This window comes from Panthera pardus, unplaced genomic scaffold (assembly GCF_024362965.1).
Source record: "Panthera pardus isolate Hobbes unplaced genomic scaffold, ASM2436296v1 HiC_scaffold_16, whole genome shotgun sequence".
Lineage (NCBI taxonomy): Eukaryota > Metazoa > Chordata > Mammalia > Carnivora > Felidae > Panthera > Panthera pardus.
The window spans coordinates 143,262,936-143,276,297 of record NW_026526721.1 but is presented as its reverse complement, the minus strand read 5'-3'; the positions used below and the strand labels follow the sequence as shown (position 1 = coordinate 143,276,297).

The 13,362-nt window shown below is 37.1% G+C and overlaps 1 protein-coding gene across 1 annotated transcript in view; it reads right to left on the bottom strand.

Annotated features, from left to right (window-relative positions):
- Positions 1-13,362, bottom strand: part of CMC1 (C-X9-C motif containing 1) — a 90,972-nt gene that overhangs the window by 15,983 nt on the left and 61,627 nt on the right. Inside the window, exon 6 of the mRNA XM_053904187.1 lies at positions 4,419-4,452. Within this exon, the coding sequence (XP_053760162.1) occupies positions 4,419-4,452 (34 nt within the window). The remainder of the gene's footprint in view (positions 1-4,418; positions 4,453-13,362) is intronic.

The window sequence follows — 13,362 nt, the reverse complement described above, 5'->3', positions numbered from 1 at the left end:
ACAGAGCTTGGCATAGAGCTTAGACCAGGCCTTTACTAATTCTGGAAAAATACCCGTAACTACTGTCAAATCCCACCTACTCCTTCCATGATAAGAACACAAGAAAGACCTCCACACCTGGCTGAAATTTCCATGGTCACAAAACAGACTAAACCCAAGCCAGTCAGCTCACATGAGGTCACAACCGAGACCTGGGTGACGGGTGGCTCAGCACACCCTATCATCACCACACGAAAAAATACAGTGCAGCTTGTTGCTCGGTTTTATGCTACTTAGCAATCACCTGAAATAAGGTAACATCAGATACCTTCCTTGCTCTCTGGCCCCACCCGTTTTCTAGAATTCCTATAAAATGTAAATATTTAAAATGAGGATTTTGCACGTTAGAAAGTGGCTTCTCCGAAGGGAACCTCATGAAATGCTAAATTCGGTGTTTCAGAGTTTAAGCGCTACCAGATTTGAAAGGTAGACATTAGCATAGCCTAGTGTTGCTGAGGAAAGCATCAAACCACCCCCCCTTTGTAAAAAGACTGCATGTAAGAGGTGCTTTAAGTCTCCCCAGATCGCAGAATCCACGATCGTGAATAACAGCAGAGGTGGAGGCTTCAGGTGACAAAGCAAGAGAAAGAGAGGCGAATGAGCTTGGTTTGTACCATCCATTTTTGTTACACGTTTCCTCTTTGCTCCCTCACAGGCTCCAACGTTAAAAGACCCGTTCATTAACAGGCACTGGTCAAAGCGGCTAACCAAGCGGCCCGCCTCTGAACACGGGTCCTTCTAGGCTCCCCTGCCATCTCCTGGTGGACGCTCTGCCCTCTCCCTCCCCTAAGGAGAAGCAGGACCACACAAAAGTAGGATCAAATGCTTTTAATAACGCAAGCTATACAGGCAACAGACTAGCCTCCTGTGCTTTTTCATTTTTGCTAGAGGTTTTACAGCCTCCTCTGGGGGGAGGAATATGAGCCACCAGTGGCCATTTACCACAATTCATGGAGGGTCCACGGAAGGATGAGCTGCCTTGTTCCAAACTTCTGGGACTGAAACGGTCAGAGTGGGAAGGACTCCACGGGCCACTTAATCTGAACTCTTGCTCGATGCAGAAGATCCTTGTTAATCCATCTCTCTGTTTAAACTGTGACAAAAAAAGTCCTTATCTCCCAAGGTAGCCAGCTCCTGCGCGTGTGCGTGTTGCGTGCGTGTTGCAGGTGTGTGGCATGTTGGGGGAAGGATTTATAGCCTAGGGGAAAAACCAGTAAATCTAATGCTGCTTCCTCATCAAACACTACAGGAAATAACATCCCTGTTGTTCCCTTGTCCTGGTTCAGAGCCAGTGTGAAAGCTGTTCCCTCCTCCTTATTGGACATCATTTCCAGATTACTGACAAAACGTGGTCACGCTCCTCATAATCTTCTGGTTTGTCAAATTTATTCATGTTTTTAACATCTTGCTTTGCTCCCAAAAGGATCTAAAAGAGCTCGGCGCCTCCCTTATAAAACAACATCTGTAAGGACGGCAGGTTTTTCAAATTCTAACACAGTAGGCAATTCAAATATGAAAATAACTATGGCTATGTCTTAACAAAAGCATGTATATAAATATATAACAGAAATCCTTTGTAGGGAGTCATTACAAGAATGACACATCACTAGCCATTCCCCACTCTGGTCTTCTCTTAGCTAAAGCCAAAAATATTTTTACCCAAGCAAAAAATAGCCTTTGACACCAGTGAAAGCCACTTAGCAGCTTTCTTTTCCTCGAATACAGTCACATCAACAACCAAAGCAGAAACACGGTTCTGTGAAATACTATGCAGCCACTAAAAGAAAGTACACTGATAGGGAATGATCTCTAGAACTCAAAATGCAAAACAGCTAAGGCGCAGCACCACACGGTAGAGCGTGTGACCATTTCTGTTTAGAATCCACACACATTTGTGTACGTGCGCATGTGTATTGTATCTATATAGACAGATGTTTACACAGACACAAAATGGCTGTGGAATAGCAAGTAAGAAACTGGTCATCGTGGTTGCTTCAGAGGAGGAAAAGCAGGGATCGGGGGGTCAAGAAATAAAGAAACACATCTGTACTGTGTTTGGGTAGTCTACACATGGGTCAACCTTCCCAAATGTAATTGAAAAAAAGCAAGCAAGCAAGCAATAGCTTTGGGTGGAGGAGTGGAGTCCAGCTTCGGCTTTGATGAGCAGCTTTGCTGAGCAGCACGAAAAACTACAATGCGTGCAACTTCCTTCTGAAGCAAGTGCTTTTCCCTGAACTCTGCTCAGCAACAACTTAGCGGCGACCCTTCTGTGTATCACTGAGAACATCCGTTCCTCACACTCTGGGGATATTTCTGCACATAGGCCTTAATTTCATTAAATGTGACTTGTTCTCAAATACAAATTTGGACATTCCTTTTCACCAAATAGCTACATAGATCCTCCTATTCCCATTATACCGATGCCAAACGAAAAGCACCATTCCAAGGTAAAATGACACTATCAAAAGTCACACTACTGGCTTTCTTGTAATTTGACACAGTCACAAAAACTGCCAAAACGAAAGAAATCTGACAATAACACGTGCTACCTTACTCATAAATAGGTCCAAATTCTCAGTTTTAAGAAGAAGAAGAAAAAAAAGAGAATAAAAGACATATTATGCTAAATTTAATTAGACATTTAATAAGTATAGTATCCCTAGTCAACAAGGCAAATCGATCCTTTCAGTTCTGGCTGCAGTTTATTTAAAGACTTTACAATGTTACTACTTAAGAGTAAGTCCTATGGAGGTGTTATCTCACCATTTATATTTTCACAACACTTATGATATTGTTATCACACTCTTAAAATAAATGAAAAGCCCATGCCACATTTCAGACCAATGTAATGCTACAGATTCCAATTTTATTTCTAGAAATATACATTAAATAATTCTGTATTGCTCACTTTATTCTTGCAATGTCGAACATTAAAAAAAAGTAAAACTAAGGTTTTTGTTTTGTTTTGTTCTGTTTTAGGTCCCAGGTATACTTGGAAAGCAGAAGTTTAATTGCTTGGCTTTAACCTTAGGCACCAGAAAACAGAACAGGATAAAATTCTGACAACAATAGCGTTTTATGACAAAATTATTATGCTTTTAATTTTCTATTAAATTGTGATTTATTATTAGCTCGCTACTTTAAAAATTAGTTTGTGTACAGAATGAATTTAGTGGTGCATTTAATGAGACAAGAAGGTAGGATGATGAACACGAAAAGATTATTTCACATCGCAGTGCATGAGCTATTTGATAATTCTAACATAGTACAAAAGAAAGCTTCTCTCTAGATTGATCATGGTTCAGTTAACATCACTGAATATCTAATACCTCCAACTCAATTAATTCTCACCTGATTAAGATCAGACTGATATTCAAACTAAATCATCTCTCCAGTCAAGTAGAAATCAATATTTCTGATTTTACTTTTAAATTACAATAGAAAATAAAATGCACGCATCTTCAATATGCCAAGAGTAGCTTTTCTATTCTAGTCTACCATGGCATGGATAACACAGTTGATTAAAGAATTATTCTAATTTGAGCACCGATATGTAGCAGAATCTGATTAATTTGAACACAGAGATGGAATAAAGTAATTAAATATATCTTATACAGGGCAAATAGAAAATTGACATAAAGTAAACTTGACTTCTTTAAAACAAACCTCACTATTTATCAGCTCAAGTAGTTAGGAACATGTTTTTACTAAAGACTGATCACTCTGAGAGAAGAGTCTTATTCCAGGTATAGATATTTGTAAGATGGGAAGACACAGTTCGTTTAAAATCAAACTCTTTCTACCACTGTGATCTCCAAAAAACATGCACCTACCTAAAGACAACCAAACATGACTTTTCCAGAAAAAAGACATACTGACCCATTCTTGCTAGACAGGGTAAAAATTAGTGAATCCTAACAGAACCAAATGCTTACATATTTGTAACTCTTACTACTGAAGAGAAAAATAGATTTTCCTCCTCTTTCTTCCTTAATGTCACTTCAAATTTAAGACGGAGTAAAGTCAAATTATTTGTTGGAGTAACTGAATACAAAGTATTGCTTTGCTTGGTAGCAAACTCAGTAACTCAGAGGAAAATGACAGAAAATTCTCAAATTTCAAATACACTGAAGCAAAGCAAAATCACAGTTAATGTACTGTCAGAATTGAAACTACTACAATTTAGAGAATACTTAGTGTGTGCCATTGTGCATTAGATATTTAATATATACTATGTATATGTCACATATAAAATACTTTTATAAAATACTTTATATATGAAGATATATTTACGTAAAAAATATATTTCACATACATTATTCTCAAACCTCACAAAATGGGTTATTACTACTACTAAGTAACTCATAGATGTTACCTACCTTAGATGTACCTTTTCAGGTGTCTTAGATATATCTATTCATAGAAAAGAACATGAAGAACCAAAAGTTATGCAAATTAGTCTGGAAATAAAAACTTCCAAAATTCATACCCTATGCGAAACAGCCACAGAAGTTACAGACCGTAGCTAAGGGCATTAAAATTTAGATTTTATGTTAAGATAGGAATCTCTCCGAAGAAACAGAATCTGATGCTGGGCTGCCTGTACAACTTGCATGCATGGATGCAACTTGGAAGTTGGGCCATTTGCATGTTATACACAAAAGGATATTCTTTGTTTTCATGAAAGACTAGGTTCTATTTTTGTTGAACCACACAGACATTTCAGTTTGATTTTCTTATGACCGAAACACATTTTTGGAGAAATATTTATTATGTATATATACAAAGAATATATATATATATATATATATATATATATATATACACATATATATATATGTGTGTGTGTGTGTATGTATATATACATATATATATACATACACACACGCACACAGACACACAAATATTGGTAAACATTATATATATATAGAGAGAGAGAGAGAGAGACAGAGAGACAGAGAGACAGAGACAGAGGGAGAAAGAGAAAGGGAAAGAGAGAGAGAAAGTAACAGTACAAGCAGAAAGACTATAATGGACCAATGCACATGCCCCCGTTTAAAGGTACAGTAGAACTATCTTCCTTGCAGGAATGGAAACATCATTACCAGATCTGAGGATTTATACCTTTTTTTAGGCTGGAATTTTTGTTTTATGTAAAATGCTGTAATTTTCAATAGTTTAGCTAACTTTGTTTTCAAAGACACTGCACAGAGGAAAAACAAAATATGTCTGCACAATGGCTCCTGGTTGAAAGCTGATGGTCTGTGTCATAGACGTGAAAGGCTTTCTTGAACACTTCACTAGAATAATTATGCACATGAGGTTATCCCTTCAAAAACTACTATCACCCAACAACTACTACAGCCGTTGTTTCATAATTATTCTAAATAACCATAGCCCTAGAGGCGAGGAATTAAAGGCAGACTCCCCAGTCTCTAACTCTCCAGGCCTCATCCTTTCCACGGTGTCATGAAAAGCCATCTTGGTCATGATAGACTTAGCACGTTTACTTCCCTTCAGGAACCAACTACAAGGAATCAAAATGGGCCCTAACTGACAGTTTACAGTTCCTTCAGGCTAAGTCTTCTCTCTAAATTATGCTCCAAGAAGCACTTGAGATAAGAGTGTTCCCTTTGATGGACGCTACTTTATAAAATAAAGGGGTTTCTTTTCCTGGTATACTAAATTACCAGACGCTCGGTAAACTAACAGTTTGCTGCCTTCAAAAATGTCCAGTGGCTCCGCAAAGCAATGACACACTTAAAATGTTAAACAATACAAAACAAAACCGCAATTACGAAAAAAACGACAACAAATATCACATGACAGTAACAGACTAACTGGCTAAAGAGGGCATGCGCAATGGCTAATGATACCAGTTCGAAGGTAGTGAAAGGACTCATCTCACGTCAGCCTACTTGAAAGGCAGCACAAAATTTGAAAGACTACTCCAACCATCGTGAAGATAGCAGAATTCCAAGAAATGTAAAACAGCAATCTCTATTCCCCCCCCCAAAAGTAGTCTATTAAGCAATCTGTGAGTACAAAGGATAAAATGAAAAACTCATTAAAATACATCTAATAATTTTTACATTCCCAGAATCCAATATAAGAGCGATTAATTATACTCATGCAAAAAGCATTATGGCAAAAACTAACAGGTCAACAACATGGAGGTTGGTCTTAAGCTATTTAAAAGATGCTGCCAAATAATAATTTTACTTTTGTTCTATATTTCCTAGTAACTTTCACTGAGATAATAAAAGTAAAATATAAAATATTTAAAGTATAAAAATAAAAAAAGGATTTGGAAATTTTCCGTCATGAGAAAAAAGTAGAGAGAGTAGCTGTCACGAAGTCCTATTTGTTAGATTCCACAAAGAATATTTTTAATTTTAAAATAGAATGTCAACAGGGTTGATTGAAATAAAGAGAAATAAATTAATGCTAAATAATTACTAAGGAAGTTTTGTTTATGGAAATGAATAATTCAGTGTTTTACAAAGTAAATTCAAACAGCAGCTGCTTTGCTGACATTAAGCTTTCTCAAAATATACAAACTTTAAAACTAGAGAATCATCATTTTTTTTTTATGTCAAACAAAGTTACTTCCTAGGTCTTCTGGTTTTAGTATAAAATATTACATGGTTACAAGGGTAACCGACCAACTGTTTAAGGAGCCTCAGCATGACATTTTTCATGGGAGGATATCTGTCACATTCTCGTTAACTGAATATATGCATAAATCCTGGCTTGTTAAGTCTTATCACAGCTGGGGGAGAAAGGAATTCAGATTTCTAACAATCTGTTCCCAATCCACTTGGTCCAGGGTTTTATTCAGATCTCAAAATAAATGTTATGGTTGCCTTGAACTCCACTGCAGCTCCATTGCTGTCTCCCATGTACGGCACAAGAGCCCTTCCTCCTTCAAAGAGAAATGGACTCAAGACACAGTTTAAAGAAACTGCATACATTACCAATTAAGCTCATGTTTACTAAATCATGTATTCATAGCTTTATCCAAAATTATTTTATCCAAATAATTGATCCACACAAACAGTATCTCATAATAGCAGCGAATGGACACAGAAACTTGAAAAATAATGTTGCCGGTGCCCTGAAAGACCAATCTGAAAGTAAGAGATTTCCAAACAGTCACATAAGACAAAAAGAAAACCCTAAGATTTTTTTTAGGTTTATCTATTGCACAATGCAAACGGTAGTCTGCAGTTTTAGTGAACCAGGAATACTGCAAACAGTATTTATTTTTAAAAATGAGAGGTACCTGGGTGGCTCAGTCAGCTGAGCCTCCGATTTGGGCTCAGGTCATGATTTCACAGTTCATGAGCGCAAGAGCCGCATCAGGCTCTGTGCTGACAGCTCAGAGCCTGGAGCCTGCTTCGGATTCTGTGTCTCCCTCTCTCTCTGCCCCTCCCCTGTTCATGCTCTGTCTCTCTCTGTCTCAAAAATAAATAAACGTTAAAAAAATTAAAAAAAAAAAATGAAATAGGAAATATCGATGTACACTATGCATTTCATCTATATAAACCTATATATCTATATAAATATATTTCTATTTGCCCAAGTCCCGTTCTAGGCACTTGGCACAAATGAGTAGAACAAACTGAAGACATCTGCCCTTGTGAAGCTCTGTGAACAGAAGAGACAGACAAGAGACATAATATTGTATAGTATGTTCAAATATGGTTAAGGGTTACAGGGAAAAAGGAGAGAGAGGTGAGGCACATTATGGGAGGGTGGAGACGGTGGGCTGCATCTGACATAGGGTCCTCAAAGTAGGTCCCTCTGAGAATTTGGGGGAAAAACTTAAAAGGAGTGAAGGAATCAGTATCACTTATATACCCAACGATAGTATAATATAAATGCTTTAGCTTCTAATTCTATACATGACAGATAAAAAAAAAAAATACTTATAAGGAAAACAGACCGCAAGAAATAACAACTGTAGCTAAAACTAAATTCCAAGAACTGGATTCCAAAGCACAATACAGGCGTCCAGTCCACCAGCCAAAGGGGAGGGGGCAGGCTACTGATGAAGCTGCCCTTGTGGAAATGAGACAGGGCTTAATCTTAAGATGTCACTAAAAGGAAAATAAAGACTAAAGACAAAAGAAAGACACAAAAAGTGGTTTAAAATCTTAAAGCAAAAATGAGCTCAGATCAAAATGCATCTATCGAAAAAACATTGTTCGCTAAAAGATATTTCTAGGGCAGCAAAATGTAAAAACAGCATTCTCCACCTCTTCTAGAATCTACAGATTCTTTTGTTTTTCTAAAACATCCATACCATAAGTCAAGCGTCCCTGTAACTTCTACCTGGGTTACAAGAGAAAGAAGAAGTAAGTTTAGTTAATTAACCCAAGGCTGCTTTCTACCATAATTAGCTCCCTGTCTTGGAATGACACATCTAGAAGTAGCCCTATTACACCTATGTCCTCTATTGTTTTTAGTCAGAGAACACAGACATATTTCCTTAAAGAGAAAGTGGGGAAAATAATGTGAACACATCCTAGGTGAAAGTTATTTTCTCAATTCATAAGAATGAAATAGCATGAGCAAATTTAGGATGTCTGGTATTATTACTTTGTGTTGACTTTTACTTATCTACGTTCGTTTCCGTTCGTGCTTTAACTTACCATTAGAGAGTTCTATTTCCTTCTCTTTAGGAAATGCAAGTAGTAGTTAACTTCTGATATTTATCAATATCCACACAGCTATACTAATACTTTATCTTACTTATTTAGTAAAATCCTATGAAAAATTTCCTCAAATCCATCTGAAATGGTTGGTAAAACTTTATTTCTCCTATATTATAGAAGAAAGAGAGTTATTTCATATGACAGAAAGGAAATATTATCCCCACATTTTGCTACTTAACCACATAAGCTACAACTTCAAGCTATTCTGTAAGAAAATAAAGCAACAGGAATTTTTGCATATGAATGGGAAAAAAAAGAAGCATGCCTCTGTTTTGTACACACAACAAATGAGTCAGGGTCTCATAATTGCAATGCCAGTCCTGTAACTGTTTTTGATGGAATTCATTAATGTAATTACCCCAGAACTGGCATTAGGTATTATTAAAGGGCATGCAAGTTATGGTAGATAAGGAGATCCTGTGAAAGCACTTCTTACATAGCTGGGCATTAATATTTTAAAGGCCTTTTTTAAAAAGAAGTCACTAACTTCACATTTATTTTACCCAATTAAAATGCGTTCTTCAAAAAAATAACAAATATCCTCTTCCCTTATTTGAAACCCATACAATTCAAATTTCATCACACATCCAAATTACACAAGGTCTTAGAAAGGAAATTAACACAAACTCTATAGGACTAAAGGGTTTTTGAGTTAGAAAAAGAATATTTTTACAAGGCATATGTTTTGCTTTAAAACTGTTTGTAATACCATATATTAGAAATCTCAGACACAAAGCAAATTTTTGTTAAAAGCTGGGTATCTTCTTATCTATGTCTCACCCCACTGACCTCAAACTTAATGCAAATCACTGAAGTCAAACTTTTGGCATCGTCATACTCTTCTTCTTCAGGGGTCATCTTTCCAGTAACCAAGTGCTGCTTTTCATTTTCACTGGCATCTCCCTGAAACAAGCCCTCTACTGGTAGCTTAATCAAAGGAAAAGCATCCTCTTCCTTTCATACCTCCTCCTCCATGCAGCCATCCCCCATAAATAGAATGTTCCCCAAGTTCCTGTTAATATGAGAGACTCACACCAATGGCATTAGATCAGCATGTATTGATTGAAGAGAGGGTCGACCTGAGATTCAAAACAATCTCAACATCATGGAAAACAAGGCCAAAAAAACACTTTAAAGGTGAAATTTCTCAGGGATAAATGCAAATACATGTGGGTTAAAAAAAAAAAAAAGGAATTCCAATTTTAGTATAGAATGACACACAAGCTCAATGCCATCCAAACAACATGAAACAAGATAGAACACCTAAACCCAGTATTAGCGCCCCAGTTGTCCATGCTCACAGATAATTGTGCTCTTCTCGGGGGACCATATATTTAGATGGATCTTGACAAATAAGCATGTTCCTACAGAAAGATGATCAGGATATTGAAAGAAATAAAATCCACAGTGTATATACAGTTGATCCTGGAACAACATGGGTTTAAACTATATGGGTCCACTTATACGTGGATTTTTTTCAATACAGTACAGTACTGTAAAATCTATTTTCTCTTATAATTTTCTTAACGTTTTCTTTTTCTCTAACTTACTTTAAGGACACAGCATATAATATATAACATACAAAATAAGTGTTAATTGACTGTTTATGTTATTGGTAAGGCTCTGGTCAACAGTAGGCAATTAATAGTTAAGATACGAGAGTCTAAAGTTATACATGGATTGTCAGCCATGTAGGGGGGAGAGGGGAGGAGGTCAGCGTCCCAAACCCCCATACTCTTCAAGAGTCAACTGTATACACCATGTTATGTACTAACCACATCTTGGAAATCTACCCAGGGTGTGCGTGGCAAAATAGAAAAATTTTCAAGTTAGCCAGAAATGAGGCTCCAAAAAGGAAATGAGACTATGATTAGTAAAGTCAGCTTAAATAAAATCTTGGAAGGCCTTACATATAAGAGTTTAGACTTGATTCCTATAGGCAGTGGAGAATGACATGAACTAAACTGTATACTTCAGAAAGTTTTACCTAGCAACACTTGGGGTAAAGTTAGGGGAAATGAAGGAAAACAAATTTCTAGATAGGGAAAGCTAGTCTATATGCTAATAAAACAATTCAGGCAACAGATACTGAGGATAGTTCTGGGCAAAAAAAAATCACAGGATACCACAAGCTCATAAACTCTTCTTCAGTAAGATAAACAAAAGGAGTTTCAAAAGAGGAAAAATTGGTCAGCTGCCACAATACAAGGAAAGAGGTACAGTCTCATGCCATAAACTTCAAAATAGGAAAGAAAGGACTCTGGCAAACTCAGCATGGCAAGGCTCGGCATGGCATGGCCCCTAGTCCCATTTCCACCCCTTAGAACACACTGGAAGAAAAAAAAATGACTTAAAAAGTCCTGAGAATCTCCACTAATAGCATTCCTTATTCTTGAGAGCAGCAGACTGAGGGCATAAGTATGAATCCTAGAGAAAAGTAAAAACAAAACAAAACATAACAAAAACTCTTAGAATAAAAGCCTCTACCCACCTTCATAGGATCTCAGCAGGGGTAGAAAAGCCCAGAGTATGCCATTTTTCAAGGCTCCATGCTTAATAGATAGGATAACCCAAAAGTAACCCCACAGGAAGAAAAGAAACATTCCTGAAGGCTATTTAACAAAAACACTGCACTGCTCCTTCTCCCCCTCCCTCCAGGCTTCAGGAAAGTACACAGAAGAACACCTCAGCCCTCACACTATACCACAAGGGAACACAAACATATTAGAGAAAGGTGGCAGGAGTGTTAAAGAGAATTCACCCACAATTTTTCAGAGAAACAGCAAGGCAACTCTGCAAACACCCCCTAAGGAAAAAAGATTCATCTCCAATGTCACACTATATGAGAACTTAATAAAAATATAAATTCAAGAAAGCTAGACTTTGGGAATAGTTGATAAAATAGAGGGAAATTTAAGAGGAGGTAAAAATCTAAATTAAAGACCTAAACAAATCTGTAACAGTGTCAATATATTAGAAATACATAAAGAATCAACTACACACAGCTGAAATTTAAGTGAGAGATTTTATAAGAATGACTTTAGATAACCACAGCAAATATAGAGAAAAAAGTTTAAAAGCTAATGTAAAAACAGAAAATCAAAATGTGGTAGGCAGTTTCGAAGATGGTCTCAAATGATCCCAGCTTCCTGGTATCCATGTCCTAGAATAAACTAAGCCACTTCTCTTGAGAGCAGGCTAAACCTAGTGGTTTCCCTCTGATTAAAGAACCAGGCAAGGTGAAAAATGGGATGTCATTGCCATGGTTAGGTGACATAAGAGCATGACTTCTGTGCTGTTAGCAAATGCTCCTCTGCCTTCCCAGCTTGCATGCTTTAATGACGAAAATTACCATGAGGGAGAGGCTCATGTGGTAAGGAACAGAGGGGTGGCTTCTGGACAACAGTCAACAAGGAACTGAGACTGTTAGCACAACACCCCCTGGGAGAACTGGATGTGGCCAACATCCACTGAGTAAGCTTCCCCAGTTGAGGCTTCGGATGAGAGTGCAGACCCTGAGCCAACTCGCTGACTGCAGCTTTGTGAGAGACCAAAGCAGAGGACCCTGCTAAGTCATGTTAGATTCCTGGCCCACAAAATTGTGAGGCAATAAATATGTGCTGTTTTTAGCGACAAAGTTTTGGGGTAATTTGTTACATAGCAAATAACATCAAGTGATAATCCTATTTCAAAGTTCTAAGGATGATTGGTATCTTTGAGGTAGAGAATTCAAAAAAGAAAATAATATTTTACATGATAAATTTAATAAAGGTTTTCTGACACAAAGAACTGAATCTGCAAATCAAAAAGACACAGTATATTCCAAAAAGCACTGATAAAGAATAAACAACTAAGATACAGTCTAGTTAAGTGACCTAACTCAAGAATAGAAAAAGAATTTTTCTTGGGGCGCCTGGGTGGCTCAGTCAGTTAAGCGGCTCACTTCCGCTCAGGTCATGATCTCATGGTCTGTGAGTTTGAGCCCCCGCATAGGGCTCTGTGCTGACAGCTCAGAGCCTGGAGCCTGCTTCAGATTCTGTGTCTCCCTCTCTCTGCCCCTTGCCTGCTCATGCTCTCTTTCTCTCAAAAATAAACAGTCATTACAAAAATTAAAAAAAAAAAAAAAGTTTTTCTCTATCCAAGAAAAATCAAAACCCCTATGGTAGGGTGGTTGTAAGGTGGATGAAAATCAGGCTGGACCCAGAATCCCAAGAGCAACATTCAACGCCTTAAATACTAATGCAATGTGTACAAATTTCTAAGGGAAAAAAAATATGACCTAACAATTTTATACCTGTATATGGCAACAAGCAGTCATTTCCAAACATGATAGATATCTAGGATTCTAAAACCCAAAGATTCTTCTTAAACAAACTATTTGACAATGAAATCTAGCCAATCAAGCAGTGAATCAAAACAAAGAAATGAGAGGGAGAAGAGATGGTTAGCACTGAATTTACGATTACAGAAAAGAATATAAGTATTATAAAGGTCAATGATATAAAAATACAACGTACAAAAAAAGGGACCTAAAAAGCAAGATGTGGGGAAATATAATTACACTTTCAAACCAAGGAATCAATCAATACTGCCCCAAACTATT